Genomic DNA, 22,554 nt, shown 5'->3' with positions numbered 1-22,554 from the left:
ACGATTCTTTACCACTGAGCTACCAGGTGAGCTGGTGGCTTACAAATATACACACACACATACCTACACAATGATATTCATGTTCATGTTGTGTATATACATATATGTGTACTTAAAGGGTTTATGAAATTCCACGAGAAAGTCTATTGAGATAATAACTAGGACTGCATTAAATCTATAGATCAATTTAGAAAGAGGTGACATCTTTGCAATGTTTATCCTCTTCCATGAAACTTCTGTAAAAATCTTTCAGCTTATTTAGATCTTCGTTGCTGTTCTAGTGTAAAAGTTTTGCAATTGTTAGATTTGCTTCTAGGTACTTGCTTGCTATTATAAATTACATGTTTATTAAATTATATGCTAACATTTTATTTCTTGTATGTGAAAACACATACATATTGTACAATGATTTTATATGCAATTGCCAAGCTCTCTCACAAATTCAGTTAAGACGAATTATTCTGGCAATAGATTCTTTTAGATTTTCTATAATCATAGTCAATTATATCATATGAAATCAAAGCTCTTTCTGTCCAATATTTATGACTTTTATTATATCTTTTCCTTATCATGCTATACACTATCTTGAATCTCTAACACAATACTGAATAAAAGAGCTTATACTTCCTTGTGCATATAATACTTCTAACTTTTCACCAATTGGAAAGACTTTTACTGCAATTTTTTTTAAAAAAAGCATTTATCAGTTTACAAAAGTTTCTGTTTTCCTCATTTGGTGAGGTTTCTTTTTAGAAAATTGTGAATATTACATCAAAAAAGAGAGAGAGAAAGAAAGAAATGTACAGTCTAGATAGGCAAGAGAAGGCAGATCTGCTGAATAAGCTGAGGCTGAGGTGTGACGGTGGACCTGGGATGGCCTCATGGAAGAGTGACTGGCAAGACTTTGGGGCCAGATGAAATGTGGGAGAGATGGAAAAAGGTAAAAACAGTTCAGATTTGACAGATCCAGAAGAGAAAAGTGAGAATGATGGAGGTAGGAGATGGAGAAGAATCTTTCCATTGTTAAAAGTAAAAATCGGGATGGACAACAGGTCTCAGTGTATAGCACAGGGAACTATATTCAGTATCCTCTGATAAAACATCATGGAGAAATAATGTGTATATATATATATATATATATATATATATAACTGAATCACTGTGCTGTACAACAGAAACAACCGTGTAAGTCAATTATACTTCAATAAAATAAAATTTACAGAAGAAACAAAAATTCAAAATTGAGGTTTTAACCAGAAACTATCACATGACAGAAGAAACTCTGGTGGGGGCTGCGGTCCCCACTTTGCAGTTGAGGACACTGCGGCGTCAAGGCTGAAGGAGCTCCTCCCGGATGCCACATCCGTGGTGGAGCTGGAGCCAGCGCTCTGGCGTCTGACTTCCTGTCTTGTTTGACAAGGGGAGGGAGGGGTCAAGGAACCTACCCCGGGACGCACCCTGTCAGCTTGCAGACAGGGGCGTGGACAGCAAAGTGAAGTCGGTCAGTTGTGTCCAACTCGTTGCGACTTCATGGACTGTAGCCTACCAGGCTCCTCCATTCATGAGATTTTCCAGGCAAGAGTACTGGAGTGGGTTGCCATTTCCTTCTCTAGGGGAACTTCCTAACCCAGGGATCAAACCGGGGCCTCCTGCATTGCTGGCAGACACTTTACCATCTGAGCCACCAGGGAAGCCCTTGGACAAAAAAGGGGAAGAAAAAAGGAGACCAACAGGAGAAAGCAGAGTGTGGGAAGGAGGTGCTGGTACAGGGTGCCATTAATCTCAAATTGACGCCTGACTTGTGGACATGCTGTTAAAAAAACTCTGTGAAAAGGTAAACAAGTTAAAAATTATTAAAAATCTATTGGTAAAAGAATTTCTAGAAAATTGCTTATATGCTTAAAAAATAAACATATAAAGGGCCGCTGACAATCAGATTCCAAATAAAGAAAAGTTACTCACTTCTTCCAGGTCGTGTAAAATCCGTTTGGGGTGAACTTCTGTCTTGCGTCGCTGGAATTCCTCATCCAAAATAGGATCTCCTCTATCTAGCTGGGGTTTTCAAACATTGAAAATATTAAAATTGAATACAGATGCACACAACGACAACTGTTATTTCTCTTTAAAACGGGTAGAAACACATTAAGAAAGTGGTCTAATCCATCCATGACGTTCCCTCTGGGAGTGGTGGTTAAAATGATCATTGCAAGCACACCTACTGTTTAAATATGGAAAGTTTTATTAGAAGCACAAACCCAACACCTTCTCATTAAAATTAGAGAGAGTGTGTGTGTGTGTGTGTGTGTGTGTGCACGTGCGCATGTGTGCACTTGGTCGTGTCTGACTCTTTGGGACCCCATGGGCTGTAGCCCGCCAGGCTCCTCTCTCCATGGAATTTTCCAGGCAAGAATACTGGAGTGAGTTGCCGTTTCCTCCTCCAGGGGATCTTTACGATAGTCTCTGGAAATTATTTGAAGCATTTAAAATTTGCAGAAAGGATTCTAGGAAACTGTGTCACCATAGGGGTGTAGAGATTCCATTTAAGGGAAATTTAACGTCCCAGGAAAGTTTTAAGCTCCTGAGAGCGAACTAACCAAGCATCAGGTTTAACACAGGCATGTGATCTCTCCCCCTTTGCTGGGTGGCGTAGGCTGGGGGTCTGTCTCTCCCCTGGATTAAGAGTCCCCCAGACTGCTCCCCTTCCCCTACTACTCATGTCCTCCTGGCCCCTGAGTAATCTCCCCGCTCCACACTAGGTACTCCCGGGCTGTTCCCAGGAAGGCTGGCGTGGCCTGGTCAGTGTCTGCACGCACCTGCCTCCACAGCAAAAAGGACCATACACACTGCAAAATGTGTCTGTTTTTGCTTCCCTGTGGGTTTTACTATTTGTTAATTAACTTCTAAAATTAGCTTGGTTCTCAGCTACACTGTCCACAGTCATTTTTAAGACTAAACTGATTGGCATACACACACATGACTATACTTAAAATGGATAACCAACAAGGACCTACTGTATAGATCAGGGAACTCTGCTCAATATCCTGTAATAGCTTAAGTGGGAAAAGAATTTGATAAAAATAGATATACATATATGTATAACTGAATGCAGATGATACCACTCTAATGGCAGAAAGTGAAGAGGAACTGAAGAGCCTTTTGATGAAGGTGAAAGAGGAGAGTGAAAAAGCTGGCTTAAAACTCAACACTGAAAAAATGAAAATCATGGTGCCTGGTCCCATCACTTCATGGCAAATAGAAGGGGAAAAAGTGGAAACAGTGACAGACTTTATTTTCTTGGGCTCCAAAATCACTGTGGATGGTGACTCTAGTCATGAAATTAAAAGATGCTTGCTCCTTGGAAGAAAAGCTATTACAAACCTAGACAGCATATTAAAAACCACAGACATTATTTTGCTGACAAAGGTCCATACAGTCAAAGCTATGGTTTTTCCAGCAGTCATGTACAGATGTGAGAGTTGGACCATTACGAAGGCTGAGCACTAAAGAATTGATGCTTTTGAACTGTGGTGCTGGAGAAGACTCTTAAGAGTACCTTAAGACTTCAAGGAGACCAAACCAGTCAATCGTAAAGGAAATCAAGCCTGAATATTCACTGGAAAGACTGCTGCGGACGCTGAAGCTCAAATCCTTTGGACACCTGATGTGAAGAGCTGACTCACTGGAAGAGATTCTGATGCTGGGAAAGACTGAGGGCAGGAGGAGAAGGGGGTGGCAGAGGACACGATGACTGGATGGCATCACTGATTCAATGGACATGAATTTGAGCAAACTCTGGGAGCTAGTGAAGGACAAGGGAGTCTGGTGTGCTGCAGTCTATGCAGTCCAAAAGATTTGGACACAACTTAGTGGCTGAACAACAACTTAGCAACTGAACAACAACGATAACTGAATCACTGTGTCACATGCCTGAAACTAACACAACATCGTTAATCAACTATGTTGTTGTTGTTTAGTCGCTAAGTTATGTCTGACTCTTTCGAAACCCCAGTGGACTACAGCCTGCCAAGCTCTTCTGTCCACGGAATTTCCCAGGCAAGAATGCTGGAGTGGGTTGCCATTTTCTTTTCCAGAGGATCTTCCTGACCCAGGGACGGAAGCTGCATTTCCTGCATTGGCAGGGGGATTCCTTACCCCTGAGCCACCAGAGAAGCACTATTCCAATATAAAATAAAAATTAAAAATGAATAAAGGTTGAACTTCAAGAAATCTATTCTAACCATCACATTAACACCTTATTTGGAAATAAGAGGACCTACTGTATGGCACAGGGAGCTATACTGTATTTTGAGCTATAGGGTATTTTGTCATAATGTATAAGGTAAAAGAATCTGAAAAAGAATATACATATATGTACGTGTGTGTGTGTGTATAACTGAATCACTGTACTGTATACCTAAAACTAATATGAGCCTTACATATAGCTGAGAAAAGAAGAGAAGTGAAGACAAAGGAGAAAAGGAAAGATACATCCATCTGAATGCAGAGTTCCAAAGAATAGCAAGGAGAGATAAGAAAGCTTTCTGAAGTGAACAATGCAAAGAAATAGAGGAAAACAACAGAATAAGAAAGACTAGAGATCTCGTCAGGAAAATTAGAGATACCAAGGGAATATTTCATACTAGGATGGGCACAATAAAGGACAGAGACATATGGACCTAACTGAAGCAAAAGATATTAAGAAGAGGTGGCAAGAATACACAGAAGAACTGTACAAAAAAGGTCTTAATGACCCGGATAACCACGATGGTGTGGTCACTCATCTAGAAGCAGATATCCTATAACCTGGAGTAAGAAGTCAAGTGGGTCTTAGGAATCATTACTACAGACTAAGCTAGTGAAAGTGATGGAATTTCAGCTGAGCTATTTCAAATCCTAAAAGATGATGCTGTTAAAGTGCTGCACTCAATATGCCAGCAAATTTGGAAAACTCAGCAGTGGTCACAGGACTGAGGCCACTCAGTGTTGGTTCTCAATCCAATCCCAAAGAAGGGAAATGCCAAAGAATGTTCAAACTACTGCACAATTGCACTCATTTCACATGCTAGTGAGGCTTCAACAATATGTGAACCGAGAACTTCCAGATGTACAAGCTGGATTTAGAAAAGGCAGAGGAGCCAGAGATCAAATTGCCACCGTTCACTGGATCACAGAAAAAGCAAGAGAATTCCAGAAAAACATCTACTTCTGCTTCATTGACTATGCTAAAGCCTTTGACTGTGTGGATCACAAAACTGAAAAATTCTTAAAAAGATGGGAATACCAGAACACCTTAGCTGTCTCCTGAGAAACCTCTCTGCAGGTCAAGAAGCAACGGTTAGAACCAGACATGAAACAAGAGACTGGTTCAAAATTGGGAAGGCAGTACGTCAAGGCTGTATATTGTCACCCTGTTTATTTAACTTATATGCAGAGTACATCATGCGAAATGCCAGACTGGATGAAGCACAAGCTGGAATTAAGACTGCAGGTAGAAATAGCAACAATCTCAGATATGCAGATAACACGACCCTAATGCAAGAAAGGAAAGAGGAGCCTCTTGATGAAGGTGAAAGAGGAGAGTGAGAAAGCTGGCTTAGAACTCAACATTCAGAAAACAAAGATCATGGCATCCGATCCCATCACTTCATGGCAAATAGATGGGGAAAAAATGGAAACAGTGACAGACTTTATTTTCTTGGGTTTCAAAATCACTGTGGACAATGAAATTAAAGGATGCTTGCTCCCTGGAAGGAAAGCTATACAAACCTAGACAGTCTATTAAAAAGCAGAACCATCACTTGGCCAACAAAGGTTCGTATACTCAAAGCTATGGTTTTTCCAGTAGCCATGTACAAATGTGAGAGTGGCCCATAAAGGCTGAGTGCTTAAGAATGAATGTTTTTGAACTGTGGGGTTGGAGAATACTCTTGAGAGTCCCTTGGACAGAAACGAGATAAAGCCAGTGAATCTTAAAGAAAATCAATCCTGCATACTCCACTGGAGTATGCATATTCCACTGGAAGGACTGATGCTGAAGCTGAAGCTCCAACACTTTGGCCACCAGATGTGAAGAGCTGACTCATTAGAAAAGACCCTGATGCTGGGAAAGACTGAAGGCAGGAGGAGAAGGGGTGACAGAGAATGAGACGGTTGGATGGCATCACCAATTCAATGGACATGAGTTTGAGCAAACTCTGGGAGACAGTGAAGGACAGGGAAGCCTGCTGGCATGCTGCAGTCCATGGGGTCACAAAGAGTCAGACCCGAGTGAGTGACTGAACCTCAACAAAATCAACTATACTTCAGTAAAAAAAACAAAAACAAAAACAAAATCCAGAAATGAGAGACATCTATGGTTGTCAGCAGGTGGTGAGCTGTCCAGCTCTTAATTGAACACAGCTGATCTCAAACACATGTGGAGTTTGAGACTGTGGATCTCAGGTTCAAAACACAGATTTTTGTAGGAAGAGACGTAAATCTCTTCCACCACAAGTCAAATAAAACAGGGCAATTTAAAAAAGGGATTGGCAAAGGTGTTGTTAGAAGAAAGAGGAGAGAGATTTCTTGTATCTTTATTCAGACTCTACTTATTTATGATGAATATCTCAGAAGTGAACATTACTGACCATCTCCCTTGAACAAGAAGTTGCCACTCCTGAGCGTCTGTGCCATTGGGCTCTCATGCCCACTCAATCTGAATCCTCCATCCCTCTTGCTTTTGCTCAGCTTCCTGCTGTGGGCCTGGGCCTCCAGCTTTAGTTTGGACCTGGCTCTGGTATGCTTCCTGGCCGCTGTCTCTGGGTGTCTCTTACCTCCATGCACTGCAGATCACGCCCAGCATTCCAGCCTGAATTGGTGCCATTCCCTGCCTCTGAGCTGGATGCCTGTTTCTTATTTACTACTTTTCAAAACTGTACCGAGTCTCCTAGGAAGCCTTCCAGTTAGGTGAGTCCTCTCATGCTGTCCCTTGAATCTCCACACTACTTAGCGGATGTTTCCAGTGAAGGGTACGGCCAGCCTCGATTCATTGCTAACGGTGGGCGTGTTATCAGCCTCTCCTCCCAGCTTAACTGTAAGATTTTTTTTTCCCCCTCTGGCTATGACATCTTGCATATAGCAGGAATTCAAAATATTTAGTGAAATAAATGATTTCAGATTAGCAGTAATTCTGACCTTGTATTTGTTGTTTACTCTTTGCCGCTCCTCATAAATGTCTTTTTTAAATTTAAAGGACATGTGATCCTTACCAAGGTGCACTTGCCTGGGGAGAAAAAAAAATAAAAAACAACTTCCAGAAGCCATCAGAATACCACAATGATTTCAGGACGGAGCATCTCAGCTGAGCGGCACAGCTGACGCAGGAGAGCACGCCAAGGAAGGGAGAAGGTGCAGACACCCGCAACACAAGTAGGGTGAACCACATGTTCCCCACAGGGAAGCTTGTCTCCCAGTGACACATGCTAAAATACTTATGCGTAAAGAGACCTGGACACTCAATCTCACTCATCATTAGGAAAATGCAAATCAGAGCCACAGTGATGGACTACGTCATGCCTACTTGGATGGCTATGATAATTGACAAAGATGATGACAGCAATCATAACAAAGGAAAATAACAGGAATTGCCAAGGATGTGGAGAAACTGGAATGTAAAATGGTGTAGTTGTGTAGAATACACTTTGGCTGTTCTCAAAAAGTTATACGTGAATTACCTTGAGACCCAGTAATGCCTCTCCTATGTATACACCCAAGAGCACTGAAAAGGTAAGTTCACACAAAAACTTGTATATAAGTGTTCACAGCAGCATTATTTCAAATAGCCCCAAACTGGAAACCCCCCAAGTGTCCACCAGCTGGTGAATAGACACAGTGTAGAATGTTGATAAAACAAAAGCTTATTCCCCATAAAAATGAATGAAGTGCTGGTAGATGCTGTGACATGGATGAACTCTGAAAACATATTTAGTGAAGAAAGTGAAAGTGTTAGTGGCTCAGTCATGTCCGGCTGTTTGTGACCCTTTGGACTATAGCTTGCCAGGCTCCTCTGTCCACGGAATTCTCCAGGCAAGAATACTGGAGTGGGTAGCCCTTCACTCCTCCAGGGAATCTTTCCAACCCAGGTCTCGGATCTGGGTCTCCTGCATTACAGGCAGATTCTTTACTGCTTAAGCCACCAGGGAAGCCCAGTGAAGAAGCCAGTTACTAAAGGTCACATATGATCTGACTACATTCATACGAAATGTCCAGAAGGGGCAATACCAGAGACAAACAGTGGTTGAGTGGTTGCCAGGGGCAGGGGAAACAGGAGGGTTGGGGCATGACTGCTTCACGCTTACAGGATTCTTTTTGGCAGGGCTGTAAAAGTTCTGGAACTAAGTACTGATGGTTGTACAACACTGTGAACATACTAAGAACTCTTGGGGTTGTACACATTAAAAAAATGATGACCCAGAGGGATGGGATGGGGAGGGAGGTGGGAGGGGGGTTCAGGATGGGGAACACATGTAAGTCCATGGCTGATTCATGTCAATGTATGGCAAAAACCACTACAATAGTGTAAAGTAATTAGCCTCCAACTAATAAAAATAAATGAAAAAAAAATGATGAAAATGGTTCATTTCATGTGATGTGAATTTCATCCCACTTAAAAAAAAAAACAACTCTGGGGGACTTCCCTGGTGTTACAGTGGATAGTAGTCCACTTGCCAATACAGGGGACATGGATTCAATCCCTGGTCTGGGAGGATTCCACCTGCTGTGGAGCACCAAAGCTCGTGTGCCACAACGACTGAGCCAGCACCCGAGAGCCCATGAACCTCAACTACTGAGCCTGTGAACCTACAGCCTGAGCTCCGCAACAGGAGGGGCCACTGCGGTGAGAAGCCAGTGCATCACAACGAGAGAGTAGTCCCTGCTCCTCACCACCAGAGAAAACCCGCATGTAGCAATGACCAAAAAAAAAAAAATTAATTAATTAAAAATAACAACCTCTCGTACGTCATGTACCCATTATGGAGTCTGACACATGTTCAAAGTATATAGCAGCGGGGTTCCCTGGTGGTCCAGTGGTTAGGTCCTGGCACTTTCACTGCCAAGGGCCCAAGTTCAATCCCTGGTCAGGGAAATAAGATCTCATAGGCTGAGCGCCCCCCAAAAAAGTATATAGTAAAAGTTCTGCAGAATTGTTTAAAAGTTACAGAGAACTGTCTTAAAGGAGACTAAAGAGACAGAAAAACTAAATGCAAACCATATGATCTTTGACTGGACCTTGGGTTCCCCTCTTCAAAAACCAAAACATCCCTGGTATAGAAGCATTATGGGGACAACTGGGTAAATTTGCATATAGGCTGATGATTTAATGTTGTATCAATGTTAAACTTCTTAGAAGTAACTATGGTGATGCTGGAGAATGTCCTTGTTCTTGGGAGCTGAAGCCTTTAGAGGTGAGGCCTCATGGCACCTGCACTCACTTCCAAATGGCGCAGGGAGATGAAAGGAGTGTGTGTGAGTATGCATTTGTGCTTGTGTGTGAGGCGCAGTGCTAACAGCATATGACCATACATCAGTGTGTGTGGGTCCCACTAGATGGTTCAAAATCTTTCAGCAAAAAGTTGCGAGAAAATATTAAGTGAATAATACATGATCAAAATTGAATTTAGGATATGATTTCAAGCCCGTTACAAAGCAGCACAGGAGGAAGGAAAAACACCAGGGTTAACAGTGGTCACTGCATTATAGCGATTCTTTTCCCTTTTCTACACTTAAAAAACGTTTTCAAGTTTTTTACAATGATAACATGTCCTTTTATTTTTTTTACCATAGGGAAAGAGTTTTTTCCCAAATGGTCCTGGGTAACCTGGCATACTCTTCATTCAACTGAGGCCAGACCCTGAGTACAGACTCACATAAGATTTTGTGAATTCACAGAAGGGGTTGCTTCTCACGAGAGGTGGCAGGGTGCGAACACCCAGGCCGGCCCCAGAGCACGCAGTGAGTTCTCGGTCTGGGCAGTGGGGAAGCAGGACTGTGACAGGGTGGCCACCTAACCAAACTTTCAGGAGTCTCTTTTTGAACTCAGTTTTATATTAGAGTTTCCACAGTTACTTCAGCTGAGTCTGTACATGCAGATATGTCTTGTGTGGTCTGGTAAAAACCTGCATCTGTGTTTGAAAACCCTCACTAGGAGCCTCTCCCACCCCACCTGCACTGCCAGGCTCCCCCGATGGCCCCTGGAGCTCATAGCCCAGGGCACAGGGGGGCTTGGGTGGGGTGAGAGACAGCTGGACAAGCTTCAGGGTCCCTGAGTCACCCCAGGAAGGGGGTGTCCTGGTGTGAGGTGGGGTGCACTTTGGTTCTGTGCTGGTCACACTTAGGAAGGAGCATGGTGTGGTCACACTGATTCACTCCTGATAGAAACTTCACTCTGAAACAAAGTCCATTAAAGGGGAGGAAATAATCAAATATTTCAAAGGGCATAAAAAGTTATTACATCCATTCATTCATTGGGTCTCATGGATAAAAAGCCATTAGCAAAAACACCGTCACCTGATGCAAATAATCGTGAGGCACTTACCACTTCAGGTGATTTTCAATCTCTTCACAAGTGTCCTGTCTGACTTTCTGTTCAAAGAGCGCTTCTTTCATTTGTCTTGTTTTTGAAATCTCAGTGCCTTGGTCCAAAACTGAGGGCAGGAGGAAACGATGATTACACCAGTAATCGAATCAGAATCACTGGCCGGGAGAAAAACATTTCTGACGGCAAAATGTAACAGGATTCTAACTGAGTTTTGTTGCTGCTGCTCATAAGCAGTAAATATGAGAAGCATTAACTCCTTTAGATTCTGCCCGGAGCTGACTGATGGTGGATTCATTGCTTACCTTCTCTCAATTCTTTAATCTTTAATTTTCCTGGTTCTTGGTTTAAAACAGTTGCCACAGCAAACGGATTCAATAAATCTACTGGAAACCTCAAGTTATGATATTCGATTTCCTGAGACCAAATCAGGAGAGAAAAGTCACTATTTGGCCTCTCTGTTGTTCCTTCCGTTGTGGTTACCATAACGCCCGCTTTACCTTAATCTTTGGAGGCTTTGCCTTTCCTGGCAATTGGGGAAAAGGTACACGTGTCACTGCCTTTTCTGGAGGAACAACTACTTTCTTAGAAAGAGTATTTACTCTTTCAAATTCTTCCAACCTAGAGTAGAAAACAGATATTAAATTAGTATGTAATGCAACAACTCAAGGCTCCTAATTTTAGTTCTCTCCAATAATATCATGACTTATAGTTCATTAGATACTATATCTAAACTATGATTTTTTTTAGCACTTATGTACAGATGTGAGAGTTGGACCATAAAGAAGGCTGATCACCAAAGAATTGATGCTTTCAATCTGTGGTGTTGGAGAAGACTCTTGAGAGTCACTTGGACAGCAAGGAGATCAAACCAGTCCATCCTAAAGGAAATAAACCCTGAATATTCATTGGAAGGACTGATGCTGAAGTTGATGCTCCAATGCTTTGGACACACCTGATGTGAAGAGCCAACTCATTGGAAAAGACCCTGATGCTGGGAAGGATGAAGACATCAAGAGAAGGGGGCATCAGAGGATGAGATGGTTAGATAGCATCACTGATTCAATAGACATGAATTTGAGCAAACTCTGGGAGATAGTGGAGGATAGAGGAACCTGGCTTGCTATAGTTCATAGGGTCACAAAGAGCTGGAGACACCTTAGCAGCTGAAAAATGACAACAAAACTCAAAATCAACTTGGGTGCTAAAACAGTGGTTTATGAAAATAAACACAAGGTCAGGATGCCAGAGCATAATCATAATTAAACAGTGGGGCAATGGCTATTGTCCTTACGTTCTCAAAGAACATAGTAAGTGGAAAATAGGACACGCTGAAAAATGTTCCTGGCATCCAGCATAATTCATTCCTAGGCTGTTGGTTTTCCATGGCTAAATATGTTTACCACACTTAAAAAACTCTTACATTGATTTATGTGTAAAAGAATAATTATGTCTACTGTTTGTACCAAAATGTTTTTAAAAAGTGATTCATAATATTATAAAAATGACTATACTATGCAAAGCAATCTATAGATTCAGTACAATCCCTATCAAATTACCAATGGCATTTTTCACAGAACTAAAACAAAAAATTTCACAGTTTGTATGGAAACACAAAAGATCCTAAAGAGCCAAAGCAATCTTAAGAAAGAAAACTGGAGTTGGAGGAATCAAACACCTTGACTTCAGACTACACTACAAAGCTACAAAACAATATGGTACTAGCATTAAAACAGATATATAGAACAATGGAATAAGACAGAAAGCCCAGAGATAAACCCACACACCTATAAGCACCTTATCTTTGACAAAGGAGGCAAGAGTATACAGTGGAGAAAAGACAGTCTCTTCAATTAGTGGTGCTGGGAAAACTGGACAGCTACATGTAAAAGAAAGGAATTAGAACACTTCCTAACACCACACACAAAAATAAACTCAAAATGGATGAAATACGTAAAGGTAAAGCCAGCAACTATAAAATTCTTAGAGGAAAATATAGGCAGAACATTCTTTGATATATATCACAGCAAGATCCTCTTTGACCCACCTCCTAGAGTAATGGAAATAAAAAGAAAAATAAACAAATGGGACCTAATTAAACTTAAAAGTTTTTGCACAGAAAAGGAAACCACAAACAAGATGAAGACGACATAATGGGAGAAGATAACTGCAAATGAAGCAACTGACAAAGAATTAGTCTCCAAAATACACAAGCTGTTGCAGCTCATGCAACTCTCTCTCTCTCTCTATATATATATATATATATACACATATATAAACTTGATTGATATAAACCCAATCAAAAAAGGGGCAGAAGACTTAAACAGACTTTGCTCCAAAGAAGACATACAGACGGCCAATAAACACATGAAAAAAATGCTCAACATCACTCATTATTAGAGAAAAGTGAATCAGAATTACAGTGAGGTATTACCTCACACTAGTCAGAATGGCCATCATCAAAAAATCGACAAACAATAAATGCTGGAGAGGGTGTGGAGAAAAGGGAAGACTCTTGCACTGTTGGTAGGGATATAAATTGATACAGCCACTTTGAAGAACAGTATGTAGATTCCTTAAAAAAAAACCTAGAAATAAATCTACCATATGACCCAGCAATCCCACTACTGGGCATGTACCCTGAGAAAACCATAATTCAAAAGACACATGTACCCCAATGTTCATTGTAGCACTATTTACAGTAGCCAGGACATGGCAGCAACCTAGATGTCCACCAACAGATGAATGGATAAATAAGTTGTGGTAATACATACAATGGAATATTACTCAGCCATAAAAAGGAGCAAATTTGAGTCAGTTTTAGGGAGCTGAATACAGAGGGAAGTAAGTCAGGAAGAGAAAAACAAACATTTAATATTAACGCATATACATATGAAACCTAGAAAAATGGTACGGATGAACCTGTTTGCAGGGCAGGAATAGAGACACAGACATAGAGAAGAGACTCGTGGCTACAGTGGGGGAAGGAGAGGGTGGGATGAACTGAGAGAGGAGCACTGAGACATATACATTACCATGTGTAAAACAGATCACCATATGTAAAATAGGTACCATATGTAAAATCGTGTGAAGCTGCTCTATAACACAGGGAGCTCAACACAGCGCTCTGTGACGACCTAGAGGGGTGGGATGGGATGTGGGGGTGGCAGGGAGGTTCAGGAGGGAGACGACATGTGTATACTCATCGTTGGTTCATGCTGTTGTGCAGCGGAAAGCAACGCAGCATTGTAAAGCAATTATCCTCCAATTAAAAAATAAGTGATTCAGGCTAATGTTTCACATCTTTTCTATAAATGAAAACTGCTTTGAACATGGATAGCTATAGATGAGGCTGCTTCCATGTCTGCAGAAGCTGTTTATTGGTCATGTGGGGTAGTAGAACCACGCTATGTTCATAAATGCTGCCCATGGAAGCATTTCCTCAAGCTCAAGTTTGGTGGGATGACACCTGTCGGTGACACTTCGGAGAGGAGACGAGAAACTGCTGCCGTTGAGGCATTTGACACTCCATGTGCTTTGGTTGAGCACCTACCGGTCCGGCTGCCCTGCATGACACAGGTTATAGGCCCGTGTGAGAGTCCTGGAAGGCTCCAGGCATGGGAGAACCTGCCCCTGGGTGGGAGGGATGCATATGATGGATGCACGGTGAGGTGCGAGGATGAGATGTCTGGTTAGGGCATGTGGCCTAACCTGTGTTAGGTGTTAGTGGCCTGGTGTTTGCATCTCAACAGAGCAGAGCTCTGACACCACCTCAGCCATAAACATTTGGGAAACAACCCAGAATATTTGAGGATGTTAAAAAAAAAAAAACCAGTCTCCTTGAGATGGACCCTCCTACACTGTTAATGGGAATGTAAGTTGGTGCAGTTATTATGGAGAACAGCATGGAGGTTCCTTACAAAACTAAAACTAGAGCTACCATATGATCCTGCAGTCCCCCTCCTGGACATGTATCCAGAGAAAACCACAATTCTAAAAGACACATGCACCCCTATGTTCATAGCAACACATTTACAATAGCCAGGACAATAGCTAGAGACAACCTAAATGTCCATCAACAGATGAATGGACAAAGATGTGGTACATATATACAATGGAATACTATTCAGCCATAAAATGAAAAAAATAATGCCCAACAACATGCATGGACCTAGAGATTACTGTACTAAGTGAAGCGAGTCAGAAAGAGAAAGACAAATATCATAAGATATCACTTGTATATATGGAATCTAAAATATGACACAAATGAACTTATCTACAAAATAGATTCACAGGCAAAGAGAACAGACTTCTGGTTGCCAAGGAGGAGGAGGATGGGGGAGGGAATTATTAGGAGTTTGGGATTCACAGATGCAAACTATTATACGTACGATGGGTCAACAAGGTCCTACTGTATAGCACAGGGAACTGAATTCAACATCCTGTGATAAGCCATATGGAAAAGAATATGAATAAGAATATATATATGTATATGTATATATGCATATAACAGTCACATTGTTGAACAGCAGAAATTAACACAACAGTGTTAAGTCAATTACACTTCAATCAGAAAAAAAAAAAAGTCTCTTTAAGAAGTCTAACTACTAGTATTGACGATGGAAATGAATTGATATGAGAAAGCCAGAAACCAAGAGTTACATGGACTTGGCGGTGCCAACTGGATGTGAGTTCATCACACATCCAGCTCTGAAACAAAAGAAGCACCTGTGAAATCTTCCGAGAACACTGCAGCTGGACCACTTTTCCCCTTCCTGGTGGAATATCTGTGTTCCAGCACTACCTGAAGCCTGGAAAGACAGGCAGGTGTTGAGACACGGTCCTTGAAAACATCAAGAGTGTTCTAGATCAGATGTTTTAGATCAGATATGAAACTCCAGGTGGGAAACCAAAACATAGTTTAGAAAAGGTGTGCATCTGTTCCTGCTTGGAGCTTCTGCCATGCACTGCACCACTATTTAAGAACGTGTCTAAGAAAGGGCAGACATGTCACAGTCCCACTCAAGTGATGCCTCTGAGGAGGTGGTTTGTGTGTTGTGGCACATGTTGTGAGCTGCAAACAGCACTCTTCTCAGTCAGTTAACTGACACCAGGAAAATGAGGACTGTTTTTTTTTTAATGTCCAATGTTACCTCTTTACTGGCTGAACCACTTTAGTTTTACTACAGGAACTTGCAAGATTTGGGTTCAGCAGGTCACACTAACAGTCTACAGCTGACTCAAGCTGCTTTGGCTTCCGAGAAAGAAAATAATAATATAAATATATAGTAAATCATGGAGTTCTTATTTTGATAGTAGGTTGTTAGTCCACTTTTAATGTGTCTAATGACATTAACATGTGATGTGAATGTATGTGTGAAGGGGAGAGGAGGAAAATCAACCTTTGCCTTCATCATTTTCAAAATATTTGTAAGGATTTTTCAAGATTAGGATTTATACTGCGAAATTTTTTCCTTTTCACTTCTATAAACATCAGGCAAGTTAGAAAACACCTTATTAACTAGATATATTTGGATATAAAAATACAAGCTCACATTCACTGGAAATGGAAGTTCAGGCTAACTGGTTATAGTTAAACCCATGGGTTTAAAACTTAAAAATGGGTTCAAAACTTAAACTCATTTCACATCTTTACTCTGACTTGAATGCTGAGGGTGCTTTAAGAAAAGCTCCCACCCAGCATGCTTCCATTTCTGCCTTATGTCAAAGGCACTTGTTATACTTGACTTATTTCGGCTCCTGTCTTCAGCATCTTTAGCGTGTGGACCATTTCCCGGGGGGCTGTGCAGTGGACACTGCACAGGGCACGCACTCCACTCATTATAATATTATATTGAAACTTTGAATATAGCTCTGTGGTTCTGGCTTTATGACTTGAATTTTTGAATAGACACTAATACACACATGTGGCCAACAATTCAAACAGTGCACCGATAGTCATCAGTGAAAGAAAGTATCCTCTCCAAAATCTCTTTTCTCAGTCAACTCTTCTCTCTCTTGGCAGAAGCAACTACTGCTACAAGCACAGAGATAGTCTCTGCATCACTATTATATTTTAAAGGGTATCTTATGAAGGTTCATCATTTAAGTAAGTTTCAAAATTGAGATAGAGTTGACATGTAACTGTATTTTAGTTCCAGGCATATTAAGTAAGGTTTTGATGGCATTCTGCTACAAGAAAGAAACAATGGAATGGATGAAAGGAAGAATTGGGGTTTGGAGGATAAACAGAAGTCTCCCCAGGCAGCCTTACTTTAAAGCCACGTTGGGGTAGCACGTCCCGGTGAAGACACACTCGTATGGTTGAGAGTTGAACTGTGAAACCCACAGCTGCACTTTTATCTGTGCCATCCCATACTGAAATGGGGTAAACTTCACTGTCACATTCATCTTCCCATTCGCCGGGATTATTCCTGGGAGGAAAGACATGAGAAAACATGATGCTTTTTCTTCCTGCCAAGTCCAAGCAAAGAGGCTGACTCTCACACACATATATATTCTTCCCATGGGAAGCACAAGTATTTCTAGTATCATTGTATAGTCTTTTCATTAAATACATGTGAATCAATTTCTGATTGTTCACATTGATCTTATTTACCAACTACTACCTTAATCCTTTATACTCATAACTTGATTGCACCAGTTATATAAACATATACTATGAGTCAGCATTACTGAGTCAGAAGTGAATTCCCAGAACCATAACCTTTAAGCCATTATTAATAATTCCCAGATATCAATGTTCATGCTGTGAACCACAAGGAAAACGAAGGAACACACGTAAAAGTTTGTGCCCAAATAATTTGGTTCCCTATATTTTTGTGTAATTTGATTCTCTGATTTTCTATCTTCAGGATAGACAACTGTTCTCTCCAAAGGCAAATGTCACATGATGCTTATTTCTCCTTTGTGTCTCTGGTGCCAACAGGGCTTGGAACGCAATTAAGTGCTCAATAAACATGGAAAGGAAAATAACAGGCAAGGAGGAAAGAAGGATCAATATGCTAGGTGTGAGAAGGGCTACCATTTCCGACTTCCACTGAAGGCTCTCTGGTATGCTCTCTAGGTGGACTCCTCTGGTCCCCATAGGGGCCTTGCCTGGCGACCCGCCTCCTTCCCATCTAGGGTCCCTCTGAATCTTGGCCCACCCTCTGCCTTGCTCTCTATGCCAACCCCACAGCCCTTTCATTCAGCCATCCAGACATTCACTGAGCACCTACTGGGTGGCAGGCACTGTTTTAGGCACTTGAGACACAGCAGTAAGCGAAGCAAAGTCCCAGGGGGCTTCCCTGGGGATCCAGTGATCAAGGCTCGCCTGCCAACGCTAGGGGTGCAGGATCTATCCCTAGTCAGGGAACTAAGATCACACAAGCCATATGGCGCAACACACACACACACACACACACACACACACACACACACACACACACACACACACACACACACACACACCAGGCCCAGAGCTCACGGAGTTTACATGCTGGCCAGGATGGCAAATAAAAAGAAATAAACCAGTGAATATAAACTCTCAAGTCATGCCATGGACACAGAGTAGGCCATGGGGAAGCAAGTGACGCACGAGGAGCTATCTGAGACAGGGTGAACATCAGGTCTCAGGTGAAGAGATGCTGAAGTGGAGGCTTGGATGAGGCATGGGGCTGCTGCTCCAGACCCCAGACACTGGTACTCTGGACCCCATGTCTTGGCACTTGCTGTTCCCGAGACTGGAAGCCCTTCCTTCAGATCGTCCTTTGGCTTCCAATCTTCTGGAATCACCTCTCTGTCATCGGCCTCCCCTAGTTAAGTCTCACAAAAGCAGATGCCTGCTTGTTACTGTGTTCCCAGCTCAATAAATAAACATTCAAAGCCCATGTCAGCCCACACGTTACAGGAAACCCCTCCTGATGCTCCATCTGCAGAAGCCTCCACCACCGTCCCTCACCGCTACCCTGTGGTCCTCAGGTGCCACCCGAACTGCCACTCTGCAAAGTTTACCGGTCTCCCAACTAGTCTGGAAGCCCCTAAGGCAGACACTCAGTCCCAGAGCTCTTTTATCTTCTCAGATCCTAAGCGCTGTGCTTCAGAAAAATACATAAAACCCCAAAGACTCCACCAAAACACCTGCTACTAATAGAATTAATGAAAGTAAAGTTGCAGGATACAAAATCAATATGGAAAAATCAGTGTGTTTCTGTACACCAACAACAAACTATGAGACAGTGAAATGAAAAAACAACTCCATTTACAGTAGCAACAAAAAGAATGAAATGCCTTGAAATAAATTTTTTTCCAGTTTTATTGAGAAAGAATCAACATAACATCTCTGTATAAATTTAAGGTATGAGGCATGATGGTTTGACTTACATATTTGTGAAATAATCACCACTATAGGTTTAATTAACATTCATCATTCTAAATAGACACAATAAAAAGAAAGCCCAGATATCAATGTATGACAAAACCCACTGGAAAAAAATAATAATAATAATAAAAAAAAAATTAAAAAAAAAAAAATAAAGTTGAAAAAATTTAAAAAAAAAAAAAAAAAAAGAAAGCCCAGGAATAAACTCATGCATATGTGGTCAATTAATGGGCAAACAAAGGATCCTAGAATATACACAAGGGCAAGGACAATCTCTTCAACAAAGTGTTGGGAGAACTGAACGGCCATATGCTAAAGAATAAAACTGAACCACTGTCTTACACCACATAAAAAAAAAAAAGCATATTCAGGAGGGAGGGTTAATTTGGAATTTGGGATTAACAGATATACTCCACTGCACATAAAATGGATAAGCAACAAAGACCTGCTGTATAGCACAGGGAACTTTACTCAATATCTTGTAATAACAACCTATAAGGGAAAATAATCCAAAAAAGTGACTATATTTTGTATATATATAACTGAGTCACTTTGCTGTACACCTAAAACTAACACCACACTGTAAATCAACTATATTTCAATAAAAAAATTTAAAGATTAAAAAAATGATTTCAAAATGGATTAAAGACTTGAATGTAAGAACTGACAGTATAATCCTAGAAGAAAACAAAGAACAAAGCTCCTTGACATTGGTCTTGACAAGGACTTTGGGAATTTGATACCAAAAGCAAAGGCACCAAAAGCAAAAACAAATGAAACTACATCAAGTTCAAAAGCTTCTGCACAACAAAAGAAGACATCAACAAAATGAAAAGACACCCTATGGAATGGAAGGAAATGTTTGTAAACCACATATCCAGTTAGGCATGAATACCCAAGATACACAAGGATATCATACAACTCAATAACAAAACACCAAGATAACCCAACTTTGTCAAATGAGCAAAGGACCCAAACAGACACTTTTCCAAAGAAGATACACAAATGTCCAACAGGTACATGTTCAACATCACTAATCATCAGGAAAATGCAAATAAGATGAGACTATCACCTCACACCTGTTAGAATGGCTATTATCAAAGAGACAAGTCCTGGCAAGAAGGTAGAAAAAAGGAAACACTGTGCTGGAAATGCAAACTGGTGCAGTCACTATGGAAAACAGTACGGAGGTTTCCTCAAAACCTGAGGAATTATCACATGATCCAGCACTCTCACATCTGGGTATATACGCAAAGGGAATGAAATCATTATTTTGAAGAGTTAGATGTACTCCCATGTTCACTGCAGCTTTATTCACAATATCCAAGGGTATGAAAATACTCTGTGTCCACTGACAGATGAAAGGATAAAGAAGATGTGGCATATACATACATACATACATAATGCAATATTATTCAGTGTTAAAGAAGAAGGTAATCCTGCCAATTTGTGACAACATGTATGAACTTGGATGGCACTATGTTAAGTAAAATAAGCCAAAGATAGATACTGCAAGGTATCATTTACATACACATTCAGAAGGAAAAAAAGTCCAATTCTGAGAAATAGAGAGTTGAAAAACGGTTTTTCAGGGGCTGGGGGTGGGGGGTGGTGGTGGTAAGGAGAAGTTGGTAAAAGGGTACAAACTTTCAATTATAGAATGAATAAGGTCTGAGGCTTTAACGTAAAATAAGGTGATTATACTTGAAATTTGCTGAGAGAGCAGAACTTAAATGTTTCACCAATAAAAAAGGCAGCTCTGTGAAGTGATGGATATTAATTAACTCAATGACAGAATCCTTTCACGATGTGTACACACGTCAAATCATCACATTATGTACTTTAAAAGCTTATAATTTTATGTATAAAATTATATCCATATCATATACATGTCAATTATGCCTCAATAAATCTGAAAAAAACACAAAACAAAAACAAAGCTATTTTAGGATTCACAGCAGGCCACAATGGGTGGATATTTAAATTCCAAACCTAAACATCAAGAGAGAAACTGGGAAGCAGAAGTCAGTTCAGATGGAGATTTCATTCTCAGAGGTCCTGAGCATCTTTGGGATCTACATCCTTTGGGGCATGCAAAGACAGATAGGTCCATGCCACATGTGAGATAAATTCCTTAGACCCTTCACTAAGATTCTGAAGGCTTGAGTAGATATAATATTCCCATTTTATTTGAACCTGAATTAAAGGTGACAATGAAACCATTTAAGTACCAGGAGTCAAAACTAGAATTAGAATGGATTAACTCCTGATTGCAAGTTTTGACTCTGGGGGGATTGACCTGAACATAAACTATAAACTATCTGCATCAGGTTATCTCAAACTGTGTTTACTCCCAAGTTTCTGGTTCTGATTTAATTTATCAAGTATGTAAAGTCTGTTACTGTTACACATTTGAAAATAACACACTCAAATGTGGCTTATTCTCTTTCATAACTGGAGACCTACTTTCCAAGCCATCTTCAATCTGAGAACTCTCAGGAAATTGGCAACTTGAGAATTAATTCTCCTTACCTGATGTTGGCTCCACAGTAAAGGCCTGATGAGGATGGACCACAGTGACATGAAATTCAAAATCCACAGGGCAACTGCACCACAAAGGAATCACGTAGCTTTTGCTGCAAAAAAAGAAGAAGAAAACCGTATAATATTATTTTTCTTTATAACTAGCTCTTTTGGTATCAAAGAATACTCAGGTTATGTAATAAACAACCACAACCACGAGGAGAGTCAACCCTCACACACTCATTCCCTGGTGACAGCTAGCCGATAGCACCTTCTGGGTGCTATGGCAGGGTCATGTTTCAGAGAGCCTGAGCCTATCCTGATGGCAAAGTGAAATGACCCTTTTGCAGTAGTAGTTTTGGGGATACAGTAGATTTCAAATACGGTTTGAAAAATGATGCCAGGAGTATTTTTACTTGGCTTTAAATTCATTATTTGGAAATATTCCAAATATAAAGAAAATATTGAAAATAATAAAAGAAAGATCCCTTTAGCCACTACCAAGCTCTATAAAATCTGCTTTGGGCAAACCAATGTCTTACTTTAACAGATATAAAACATGCAGAACAGTTGAAGCTCCCTGTCTACCCCTCCTTGGTCCTCTGCTCCTTCTTGCCTCCCCAGGGGTGACCTTTACCTGCATTCACCATCATTCCCATGGATTTTAGAAATATCACCACATACGTATGTGCCCATAAAATGTATCCTATTTATCACTTGTTTTCAATTATACTGTTCTAAAACATGCTAGTTTTGCCCAGCATTACGCTTTTGAGATTGATCCATGATGACACTTGAAGTTCTGTTCATTTGTTTTAACCAGCGATAAGTAGTTGGTTGTTGGCCGACATCACCTTTCTCTGCTCTCGTGCTGAGAGGTGTATAGGTTGCTCGTGCCTTTTCACTGCTTCAGTGTGGTGATGACAGCCCTTCAGGGGACCCCTTATGCGTGTGGGCCAGAGCTGCTAAGCTGCTCTAGCTGTGACTGAGAAATGGAATTACTGGCTAGCAGTAAAGTGAAACCATCAGCTTTGCAAGGTACGGCCTAAGTGCCCTCCGAAGCACTTGAACCAAT

The 22,554-nt window shown here is 41.0% G+C and overlaps 1 protein-coding gene and 1 non-coding gene across 5 annotated transcripts in view; one reads left to right on the top strand and one right to left on the bottom strand.

Moving 5' to 3' along the window:
* The window catches only part of CFAP221 (cilia and flagella associated protein 221), a 121,875-nt gene that overhangs the window by 59,234 nt on the left and 40,087 nt on the right, over nt 1-22,554 (bottom strand). For all 4 annotated transcript variants that reach the window (XM_061135237.1, XM_061135236.1, XM_061135238.1 and 1 more), the window contains exons 7-13: nt 21,489-21,592; nt 16,848-17,007; nt 11,074-11,194; nt 10,879-10,990; nt 10,574-10,682; nt 7,174-7,261; nt 1,963-2,052 (exon numbers count right to left, since the gene is read on the bottom strand). In XM_061135237.1, the coding sequence (XP_060991220.1) occupies nt 1,963-2,052; nt 7,174-7,261; nt 10,574-10,682; nt 10,879-10,990; nt 11,074-11,194; nt 16,848-17,007; nt 21,489-21,592 (784 nt within the window). The remainder of the gene's footprint in view (nt 1-1,962; nt 2,053-7,173; nt 7,262-10,573; nt 10,683-10,878; nt 10,991-11,073; nt 11,195-16,847; nt 17,008-21,488; nt 21,593-22,554) is intronic.
* Nucleotides 9,052-9,124, top strand: TRNAE-UUC (transfer RNA glutamic acid (anticodon UUC)). The gene has a single exon. It is a non-coding gene; the product is annotated as a tRNA-Glu (tRNA).

Source organism: Dama dama, chromosome 33 (genome assembly GCF_033118175.1).
Source record: "Dama dama isolate Ldn47 chromosome 33, ASM3311817v1, whole genome shotgun sequence".
NCBI classification, from domain to species: Eukaryota; Metazoa; Chordata; class Mammalia; order Artiodactyla; family Cervidae; genus Dama; species Dama dama.
The sequence above is the reverse complement of the archived record's forward strand: the minus strand, read 5'-3'. Positions and strand labels throughout refer to the sequence as shown.